General features: G+C 40.8%; 1 protein-coding gene across 1 annotated transcript in view; it reads right to left on the reverse strand.

The window, feature by feature from the left end:
* The window catches only part of STK3 (serine/threonine kinase 3), a 147,840-nt gene that overhangs the window by 127,624 nt on the left and 8,839 nt on the right, over positions 1 to 11,377 (reverse strand). Inside the window, exons 2-4 of the mRNA XM_019614164.2 lie at positions 3,983 to 4,063; positions 3,415 to 3,543; positions 1,873 to 1,987 (exon numbers count right to left, since the gene is read on the reverse strand). Coding sequence (XP_019469709.1) covers positions 1,873 to 1,987; positions 3,415 to 3,543; positions 3,983 to 4,063 — 325 coding nt within the window. The remainder of the gene's footprint in view (positions 1 to 1,872; positions 1,988 to 3,414; positions 3,544 to 3,982; positions 4,064 to 11,377) is intronic.

Consider the following 11,377-nt stretch of genomic DNA (forward strand, 5'->3'; position numbering starts at 1 on the left):
CAATACATAAACACATCTTATTCACTTTGTGCCACTCATTCTTTTCTAAACTTTCTACCATGTCCCTCCTTCCATGTACCCCTGCAGATACCTGAAACTGACAGGAGTGGCTGATTCACCAAAGGGCTGCCACCTCAGCAGGCTGGAGAAATGGGCTGACAGGAACCTCACCTACTTCAGCAAGAAGTGTAAAGTCACACGTCTGATGAGAAAGAGCCCCAGGGGCACACAGCTGGAAAGCAGCTCTGCAGAGAAGGGCCTGGGGGTCCCGTGGACACCACACTGAACACGAGTCAGCAACATGCCCACGCCACAAAGAAGGCAAGTGGTAACCTGAGTTGCATTAGGCAAAGTATTACCAGCAGGTCAAGAGAAGTGAGCTTTTCTCTCTACTCAGCACTGGTGAGGTTGCACCTGGAGTACCAGGTTTAGTTCTGCGTCCAGGTCTCTCGTGTACTGGGGAGCTCAATGAATAAAGTCCAACACAGCACCACCAAGATGCTGAGGGATCTGAAGCAACTTTCTTGTGGTGAGAGGGTGAGAGAGCTGGGAGAAAAAGAGGTTCAGGAATATCTCACCGATGTCCATATGTACCTGATAACAGGGTACAGAGAAAACAGAGCACAGAGAGGCGTAGCCCTGCTCTGTACAGTGGTACCCAGTGCCAGGACAAGAGGCAATGTGCACAAACTGAAACACAGGAGGTTGCCTTTGAACATCAGGAAACACTTGTTTACCAAGACAGCAACCAAGCACAGGCTGCCCAGACAGGTTGCAGAGTTTCCTCCTTGGAGCTCCACAAATACTTCCTGGACATGGGCCTGGGTTCCCTCCTCTGAGTGTCCCTGATGGAGCAGAGCTTGGGCAAGATGGACCCGGAGGTCCCTTCCAATCTCAACCATTCTGGGATTCTCCTAACCCATGTATAACAAAAAACTGTAAGAACAGCAGTTATAAAAGATGGAGAAATTTGATCCATGCAGTCTCCTGTTTTTGATTTTTCCACAGTCATCAGTTCAACAACACAGCAGCCCTAATGTGTTTTATCTTTTCCATCAAGGCTCCCTCTATACTGGACATTACTTCCTAACAAATCCAATTCCATCCTCCCTTATAACCTTTTTCCCCCCCTCTAAGCCTAAACACTCTCTTCTCCTTTCTCTTCCCCGACTCGTGTGGTACAAGTATACTGACAACATGTAGAAAGCTAGTGTCATCTCACAGTAGATGTCAGTTAAAAGAATATCTTATATTACAGGCCATCACTGGAGATCCTCAAAGCAACTAAAGATTACTGGACATCTACAACAGAACCTTTAGATAAACAGTTTGGGGGGAGGAGGGGAGGAAACACAGCAAAACCTGTTCCTTACAGGTCTGCATCCTCTTCTTCATTACAGCTCTTATAAGCCCACATCAACTCCTCCTAACAACTCTGCCTTTTGGTTCTCTCTCACATTCCCTATCTAGTATGCCTTTCCACTCTCATTCTCTGAACAATTACTTTTCACGCTCCCTAATTACTGAGTGGAAACAAGTCAATATTGAGCTAGCTTTCACGTCATACTTATGCTAAATGGCCTGCTGACAGGCTGTCAGGTGGAAGAAGTCATACAGTCTTGCCTTTTACACAGCAGTAATTTTCACGAAGCTTACAGGACCTTCACATTTCAAGATGCATTTTTTACTACTTACCATCACACACCAAGGAAAAATGAATAAACACGCAGCCAGAGCAACTGCACAATCAAGGCCTAAGTACATCTCTTGGCATCAGCCAAAACCTTGTCTCACAGCTCTTTTATTCAAGCTTCTAATCGTAATTCACAGTTTAATGTTAATAAATGTTACACATTTTTGAAGGAAACTCACCGTTTTATTACGAAGTCTAATTATGTCTGAAACAGATCCAGCTCCACAATATTCCATAACAATCCATAGATCAGTGTTCTTAAAATAGCTGCCATAGTACTTGACAACATAGGGGCTGGACAGAGAGGAAAAAAGATAATTAAACATATGAATTCTTAATGGAAAAAAAAGAAAAAAAAGCAGCACAAATACTCTTAAAAATTACAGTTTGGAAAAGACAAACAGCCAAAATGCAACTGTAATCAAACACATTTTAAAGCTGCAGTTAGTTTAATTGATACCTGGTTAGAACAATAAATTTGACCAATTAATGAAATGCCAAAGATACTGCCATACACATCACAAGCTTCTAGTGATCTTGCTCCTTTAAGGAAAGTTACTATTACCTCTGACAAAAACCCACTGATTTTTGTGACTGCCTTGTAAAAGTTAGCAGCTAGCTATTAATGAAAATAGTGTATTCATACTGATCAGGACAAGATAATCAAGACAGCAAAAGCTATTCAATCTCAAAACACTGTTAACATTTAGTTACAGCCTTGTCCTAGTTAGCTATATGAGCTAGGCTTTTCCTATCAACTGATTTAAAAACACAAGTACAGCCCATCTTCGTGTGCTACCACCAAACAAGGGCTTTCTCCTCTTTTCCTATTTAAGGACAACTTCAACATCACCACAGCACAAAAGCAAAAACAACTGAAAAACAACAGACCTCCTGCTGCAATACAGTTCACCAAGTTAGTGACAAGAGCAATCAATATTTTAAAGAAAAAAGTTTCTCCCAACAAGAATTAAATTTCAATTTGCAAACAATACTGTTGTAACGCTGACCAGCCATGAATAAACACACCAGCAAATTTGACTGGAAAGTTGTAACCACAATCTTAAGATTAATCCAAAAATAAAAAAGACAAAAAATATCAGTAACTTTATAGAGGGGGAAAGAAAGGAAATAAATTTCTACATTCTTGCCAACACTTGATGCTGAGGCCTCCATTTGCACAATATTAAAGACACGCTGTTTTTCAGTAAGCGTAAGGGAACCAACTTTCAGAGCCATTAGAAGATTGCTAACTTATCAAAGATGTGTTTCTGCATGAAAAAGCTAATGATAGAACACCGGTTTGGAAGTTCACAGCCAGCTATTAATTTTGCTCTAGGAATGTCCTTATTGGTCTTCAGAAACAGGTAATTCAGAATTCACATGGCCTAAGCAGGTATACAGGAAATATAAATCTCTGGGCTTGCCAATGCAAGTAAAACAAAGCAAGCATGGAGAATTCTAAGCAAATGCAAGTACTTCTTTCATTTAACAGTTTCTGTGATGTACATTATCTGTATACTTCCTTCAGCTCAAGCTAAGGATAGGAGCCAATCTTCAAAGCAGTTCCTTTACACACACTGTTCAATACAGACTGCTTTAATTTTCCACATAAAAAAGTTGGCAGCTGCCTGTATTTCAGCTGTGTTAACAAAACATTACAAATACATTTTCACTTGAGTCTTAGAAAGGGAGAAGAACTGATACACTGATACACCTACCTGTCACACTGCTGCATTATAGAGATTTCTTTAATTATTTCTTGAAGGTCAGACTCCACAGGGACCTGCTTAATTGCTACGACTTGTCCAGACTCTTTGTGTATTGCTTTAAACACGCTACCATAAGACCTAAAAGAGGGATTCAAAACATTATTTTTCTTACAAGATAAGTTGCCTCTCATTTCTAGTATGTAGAAGTCATGTGTTCATGTAGCAGAAGTTTGAGGTTTTTCTCAGGCTGCCAATATTTCATTTCTATCAGTATCTCAGCAAAGGTGTGCCTCCTTTGATATAAGATACCAAATCTTTGACAAGCTATAGCATATCTCATTTTCACACAAGCACAAATGTCTTTGACTTAATAACTGAGGGACAGTAAAAGCACATAAATAGATTTGGGGAAGCATGGAAGCTCACTGATACGTGTATTTGCCTTATTATCAAAAGTTGCCTAGAAAAAGCACTCCTTTGGACACTTACAGTCATTCTCTCTGTAACTTAATATTGTAACACATGCTCCATATACTGCCTTCTTCTCATCCCATCCCTCATAAATAGATGCACTTACCCTTCACCAAGTTTCTCCAGAACATCAAAGACCTCCTCAGGCTGCTTAGTTAAACTGTCCTCACTGAGCTTTTTCAGTTTGCTAGAAAAAAGACAAAGCTCTTATTTTTTTGCAGAAGACAAGCACAGAACTCAGAGGAAATTTTCACACAAGTAAACAGACGTAAGAAAAGGATTACAAAGAAAAATACACTGCAATGAAAATAAAATGACTAATTTAGAACACAGTAACAGAATTCTATCAACCATCTTATAACATGGACAACTGTACTATATTGTTACGTTGTCAATTTTTGTCATTATTGCTTTCTCACTGATGTTTGCTCAACTCAAAGCAGCATGGGACAAATCTACTGTCTAATCTGTTTCCTTTGCTAAAGCAGAAACAGCTTAAGAACACACCAAAGCACACTTTTAATCAAAGATCCAGCAAACATACAGTCATTACTGAGAGAAGTATCCCAAGCCAGTATCTATGAAAGTATAAGCCAACCCTTCACTCACCTGAAGTTTCCAGTTTTTAAACTATGCCATTTGTAATCCAGTGGATTACATCAAGCTAAACACAGAACCCAAAGCCAGGATGACTCTAGAAGCACTCGGTAGCACCTCAGCTACACATATGTAGCAAAACACTGCATTTCCAAGAATTAGGAACTCTTGGAAGAGTTGTTGGTTCTTTTCCCCTCCAGCCTTCTTTCACAGTTTCAAATCGCTCTGCATTGCACTGTCACCTCTCGCAGCACCACCAACTCACTCCCACCATTCATCCTTTGTTCCTTACAGCCTATCCCAGCCTTTCCCCAGCCCCCAGATGCCTCACAGATCTAAGAACACCACCTGGCTGCAAGCCTCTGATGAAGCTGACACTGAACATACTGCAGGCAAATATAACCACCCAGATATTGCAGTGAGACTGCACGGCTGCAATGTGTAAATCTGTCATCCTAAAAGTTACAGGGAATTCTTCTACAAGATTGAAGTAACAAGTTAACTCTATACGGTAGCCAAGGGTACTATTAGAGTAGCAGACAAGCTGAAGAATAGTTGGTGCTGTAGTGCTTGGTATAGCCACTAATTCCATATGCAGGAGGAGAAAATGGTGAGGAGAGAAGCTATGAAGCACTGCACATCACTGAGACCTCATGGAAGGTACATTATCCTGTGACAATTTACTGGAAATGAATACAAAACAGGGGAAGGGAAGAGAGCAAAAACAGAACAGTCAAGCGTAACATAAGAACAGCATTCAAAAGAAACTCCTTCTTATAAAAAGATATATTTCTGTGATTCACAGAACTAAGAATAAATCAATAAATGAAGTGGTTGATAAAGTAATTCCCAAGTCAAAAGGGACACGTAATGCTAATCCTCTAAGTAAAGAGGAAAAATTGAACATGGATAAGTGCACAGTAATGCAGTGTCAAACAAGGGAAGCAAACTGTGTGCACGTGCTACACACAGATTTATATAGCAAACAACTCTTCGACAGATGGAGCAGCGATATGAGTGCAAAAAGTACCCATCACTGGTAAAGCAAGGTGTCTCAACTGCAGTAAAGCCCACACAGTTAGCTATGATGAACAGGCAGGAAGCTGGAAAGTGTGTGACAGAAGGGAGAATAAAAACCTTCCCTATGAAGGTAGAGCAGAATGCAGGAACAGAGAGAAAACAGCTGAAAAATCAGATGGGAGCAGCTAAAGAATGTCTGCAAAAGCAGCCTACAAATCAAACACAGGAACATGCTGCTATGCCTTCTTTTTCGCATTCTCTCTGCTTGTTAAGAGACCAGAAAGCAGGAAAATGGAATCAAGTCCTACAGGAAAGCACATAGGCAGTAACAAAACAAATAAATAAAGCAGAAGGGGAGAAGACTTGGCAGGCAAATATTAAAGAAATAATTCATTCATTTTGATTCTTTTGTTTCAAATTCTTTCCCCCTTATCCCCAAGCTCTATCCAGGTTACCTGTATCCTTAAAGGCAGCGCTAACAGAAGAACATTTATTAGAATCATTTTTTGCCTGCCACCAATGGAAAGCAAACAAAGTATGTTTACGCTGTCAGCAGAGCCTCAAAAAATGAGAACCACGACCATTTGCTGAGTCTGTTACCTGACCGAAGAGCTGCAGAGCAAAAGACACACTCAGGAGAGCACTGCAGAGACTGCAGTTTTTAGTAGTAAGGAAAAAAAAACAAAACAAAACACCACCACAGTGACCTTTCCTAAAAACACAGAAGAAAACACTTCCACCTGCTCCAAAGAACACTGCTTTCTAAAATAAGAAAAAGCCAGGAGGGTACACGTTCTGAAGCACATTCTGAAGAGATCTTAAAATTCCCCGCTTCTAGATGTGTCTGTTTTATCAATTCTGCTACATGGAAGAGAACTTGAGGTTATTGGAAAAGCTCTTAACTTTTGGAGACACTCAAGGTGAGGCTGCCGGGCCTCTGAGCGCCCTGCTCTAGCTGCAGGTGTCCCTGTTCACTGCAGGGGAGTTGGACCAGATGGCCTTTCAGGGTCCCTTCCAACCCAAACGATTCCATGATTCTGTGATATGCTCAGGGACAAAGGGTTTTCAGCAGCACTGTTAATGGCAGTACACTGCCTGTCAGCTACAGAAACAGTTTATAGCTGGCCATGATTGAACAAAACCAACAAAAACGAAAAACACACAGTATCTCAACGACAAAGGCACCTTGGAGACTGAAGAAATACGTATAGTGCAGTTTTAAATTTATTTCCACATTATTCAACTCTGACAAACGTGTTCTGAGACCAAAGAGAAATGAACACCAGCACAGGTAAACACACCAAACCCACTTAGGGGTGGAAAGACATGTTAACCTCAGAATGTTATCAATAAATACACTGCTCAAAGTACTTCCCAGTGCTTCACAGAGATACTGCAGGAGTACAGACACTCAGACCGGTATTCAGGCAGTTGTATTAACACTGCAGCTCTTTGAACTACAGAAAGATCTTAGTGGCTCAAACTGCTTAAAAGCTGGGAATTCTACTGACCTTCTAGAAATAGAAAACATTAAACAGCAGTACATGATACAGCCTGAAAGGGCTGCCACCGAGAGTGGTTCCGAAAACTTAGGGAGAAGCATGGAGGAAGATGGAAGCTGTCGTGTCAAGAGGCATCTGGATGAGGAGCTACAAGATATGGTTTGGTAACTTGTGGTAGCAATGGTAGTGGGAGGACAGCTGGACTAGATGGTCTTGTAGGTCCTTTCCAACCTTGTGATTCTATGGCTTTAAAGCACTAGGTAAAATACAAGAAGAAAAGAGCTAGAGATACTAACATTAATTAAGAGTTAATATTGCTAGTCTTACAAAGAAGCAACTAAAACAGAGAAACACATTTGAGACTTCATTATCAGCCCATGTGCATCCATTCTTGCCATTTGTCCAGCCTAACAGCATCACCTTCTGTGCACAAGGCAAACACGACATACTGAGCCCAACACTCGAGAAGCATCACTGCTTTTTCTGAAGCATTAAGGTGTTCTGCACTACAAGTCAATGCTACGCACTCAATAAAATGCCTCCCTACTATAGTGGGGGCACTGACGGGACAAACTGGTCAAGAACCATCAGATTAAAAGCTCCAATTTCTCTCCCTTCCAAGCCCCTTCCTTTTACAAGACAAGTGCTAAAGTAGAACATCAGCCAACACAGAAACTCTGGCCACAAGATACAGGTGTCACATGTATAAACTGTGAGAAAGATCTAAACAAGATGGTAACTATAAACACTAGAGAGAAAATCATCCCAGAAGGGAGTCCACAAGCATCAGGTAGTGATTATGGGAAACTTCAACGGATGTCCAGAAGGAGAACTCTTCCTGGAGGCAGGACAGACTCAATTACAGGTGTAGGACAAGAGCTGTCAGAAGGGTTTTCTCACTCCAAGCAGGTCTGACTCCCTGCATCAGGCCTAGTATCTTGAAGAAGAAAAATGCACTCTAAGAATTTTACTTCCATAAATCCAGGTGATAGGAGACAACATCCATACTTACTAGCATGACTAGAATCTCACACATCATTGAAGTACTCCAACAAAACAACTAAACGGAAGAAAAAGATTGAGACAGAGTTACCCGTGACTACCATTCCTAGCATAGAAAAATCTCAACTGGGACCTCAAAGAGCGTGAGATTTTCTCCCATCAACACCTGAAAAAGGACTATGATTTTAGTGTCCTATGGTCACAGCATACAGATGTTACAGAATAAATTGGTGATGCATTATGGAGGTAGATATTACAGTAAAAGTAAAAAACTGAACGCTAACAGAAAAATAAAGCGAGACTAAAGATACAGCTCCAACAATGACCATCATGAGTTAGGGAAAACTGGAGAACTACTCCAAGAAACATAAATACGTGGTTTATTTTGCAGAAGAATTAACACGATGAAACATTCAAAAAGAATGGCTGGCATCAACTACACGGATGCACTACAAGGGAAGATAGTAAGAGAAATCACTGCAGTCATCAGAAATAGCACTGGCGCATGAAAGTCTTGAGATATTAACATTGCTTTACATTGTTCACACAAATAGAAGTTTAAGAGAGTTCACCTTGTTATACTGTGTACTTACCATTAGTCTTCTACCAATAAAACCCAAGCAAATTTGCACATTTGTCTTATCATTTTCAAGACAAACTTGTCATCCACATGAACTTAATGTCCCTCCATATGAATGTTAATAACTACATATTTTTCCACACACATTCCATACTTTAAAAACAAGCATTTCCTTTCCCACAAAACATGGGTGTATTTCAGTGAAATTTAGACTGAGTTACGACAAATTACTAGAAAGCCTTAATTAATGCTCTCCATGACTGCTACAAGGCCTTTTATTTGGTAGTGGTAAAGGAGACAGAATCAAGTCTCTCCTTTCCCAGCAAGCTATTTCCTGTTACATGAACATGTCAATATAAACAGAAAAATGCAATGATAATAGCAGGGACAAATTATAAACAACTCAAAGGCAAGACTCTGCAGCTAAAACAACTGTCAGTCACTTCTTGTAACTGACTATAGGAAGGGCATTCACTTTAGAAATAATGAGGAGCTACAAAACACATCTAAAATAGATGTGAGATTTAGATGCAAGGGAACACCTGGTATCAAACACTGTGACAACTGTTGAGTATAAAATCAGAACGCCCACCCTAAGTTATTCTTTTAACCATTACTCTGAAACAACTCCCCAGAAGTCTTCAGTTACTGCACCACACTGATTAAGCAAGAAAGCCTTGCCAGTTAATAGTATTCTCATTTGAAAGCTACAACAGCCTATTCTGTTGCTGAGGCACCATCATGGCGACTTCTGATGGCCTGTTTCAGAGATTTGCAAACATCTACCCAGAATTTTCGTGTGTTCCTTTACAGGGAAAGAGGGAATAAATGCCCTTTGCCTGCAAAAGAACACTGAGATTTTAAGAAGCTCTGAAACATTGCATGAAATTCTTGCTACCTTCAGACAAACGTCTCACACAGCACGTATCACCCACAGGTCCCTCAGTAGCTGCTCCCATGGATAGCAAGCACTGACACAAAGCCACCTGGTGATCCCATCTGCTTTTCCAAGAAAGTGTGCTGTGTCCAACCCAACTCACTGCTGCATCCAAAGAATGCATCGAAAACATGCAGCCCACAAGAAGTCATCTGTACTCCTTCTGTACTTCCAGAAAGAAGGGGGACTTAAGCTGAACGCTTGGGGACACCAAACAATCAGAAAACTGTGAAAAAAAAATACATTATAATAATAAAAGATAAAAATAACAGATGAAGAGGATATATGCACACAGGCTGTAAACATTAGTATTTTATGGAGAAAAAAATATTTAATTCTTCTAAAGGGAGGTGAGTGGTGAATGGATGAGGCCAGGCTCTTCTCAGTGGTGTATAATGACAAGACACGGAACAATAGCCTAAAATTTGAACATAGGAAGTTCCATACAAAGATGCTGGAGAACGTCTTTACAGGGAGTGCAACAGAGCACTGGAACTGATTGCCCAGAGAGGTTGTTGAGTCTCCTTTTCTGGAGATACTCAGAACCTGCTTGGACACCTACCTGGGCGACCTGCTGTATGGAACTGCTTTTGCAGGTGGCTGGACTCGATGATGTCTTGAAGTCCCTTCTAACCCCTGCAATTCTGTGATTCTTCCCTCTCTTCAAGAAACAAACCCACTAAGTTCCCATCATATTTAATCTTCCAAAAATAAAACTTCAAAAACTATGATAAGAACATGCAGGAGTTAAAAAGCTCTCATATCGGCTTTCTAGTTCTTCCTGATTCAAACAGTTCACCAACAGCAATTAGTCTAGCCAGAAGCTTACAGTTAGGTAATAATGCTAGAGCAAAACTAGCTCTTCAAAACAAAACCAAATAAAGAAATGCACACAATGCTGCAGGTTATGCTAACTTCAAGTTTTATTTTCGCTCCTTTGATATCACCAGATCCCAAGATTTGCACTGGTGCCTCTAATATTGATTACTTCTCAGGTATTCCCATTTCTTCTCTTAAATCCTTACTGGCGCCTCTCCTGTTCCCTGCATTCAAGGCACAGAGCACTGTTAATCTGAAACCACACTGCAGGCCTATGCTTTCTCCGCTGCATATCCTGAAGTGTCAGACAAACTTTAAAAAGTCTGCTGAAGCCTTCTCTTCTAAGTCTTTTAAGTAAGAAAAAAAAAAAATGCAGAAAACATGTTTGTGGGAAATACTGTCAACATTAGCATCAGTTGTAGGAATGAATTCAGTCAACAAAATTCCACCAACCTGCTTCTACATTAAAGACTGCCCCACGAGTTCCCTCATTGTGCATCACAGAAATGCACTGGGGCCAAGATGTCCAGCTCAGGGCAAAGGGCTTCATCACAAAACAATGTCAAACATCACAAAGCTTATCATCAGACCAAAGTAATGCCTAGAGTGATTCCTCTCACATGTTCAATTAGGAGAAAGACAAAACTGACCTTCATGTTGAGTGCAATGTAAATTCAATGGAAGCCAGACAACCTTTTGTTTGGGATCATAAAATGGCCTGGATTGAAAAGGACCTCAAAGATCACCCAGTTTCAACTCCCCTGCCACAGGCAGGGTCACCAACCACTACACCGGGCTGCCCAGAGCCACATCCAGACTGGAATCTGAGAATCTGGGATCTGAGACCACGATGAAGGCACTCAGCAGAACAACTGCTAGTTGACTCTTTGCTTAAGGATTTCAGCAGCAGACACTGTTACTTGACATATCATGGGAGAAAGAAGGACACAGGTCCACAACAGCACTCTTCCGGAGCCCTGGGAAGTCACTGTAAGAAATTTCAAAGGCTCTGAACGTAAACAATTGTGTTTACATGAGGGAAAA

This window comes from Meleagris gallopavo, chromosome 3 (genome assembly GCF_000146605.3).
Source record: "Meleagris gallopavo isolate NT-WF06-2002-E0010 breed Aviagen turkey brand Nicholas breeding stock chromosome 3, Turkey_5.1, whole genome shotgun sequence".
NCBI lineage: Eukaryota > Metazoa > Chordata > Aves > Galliformes > Phasianidae > Meleagris > Meleagris gallopavo.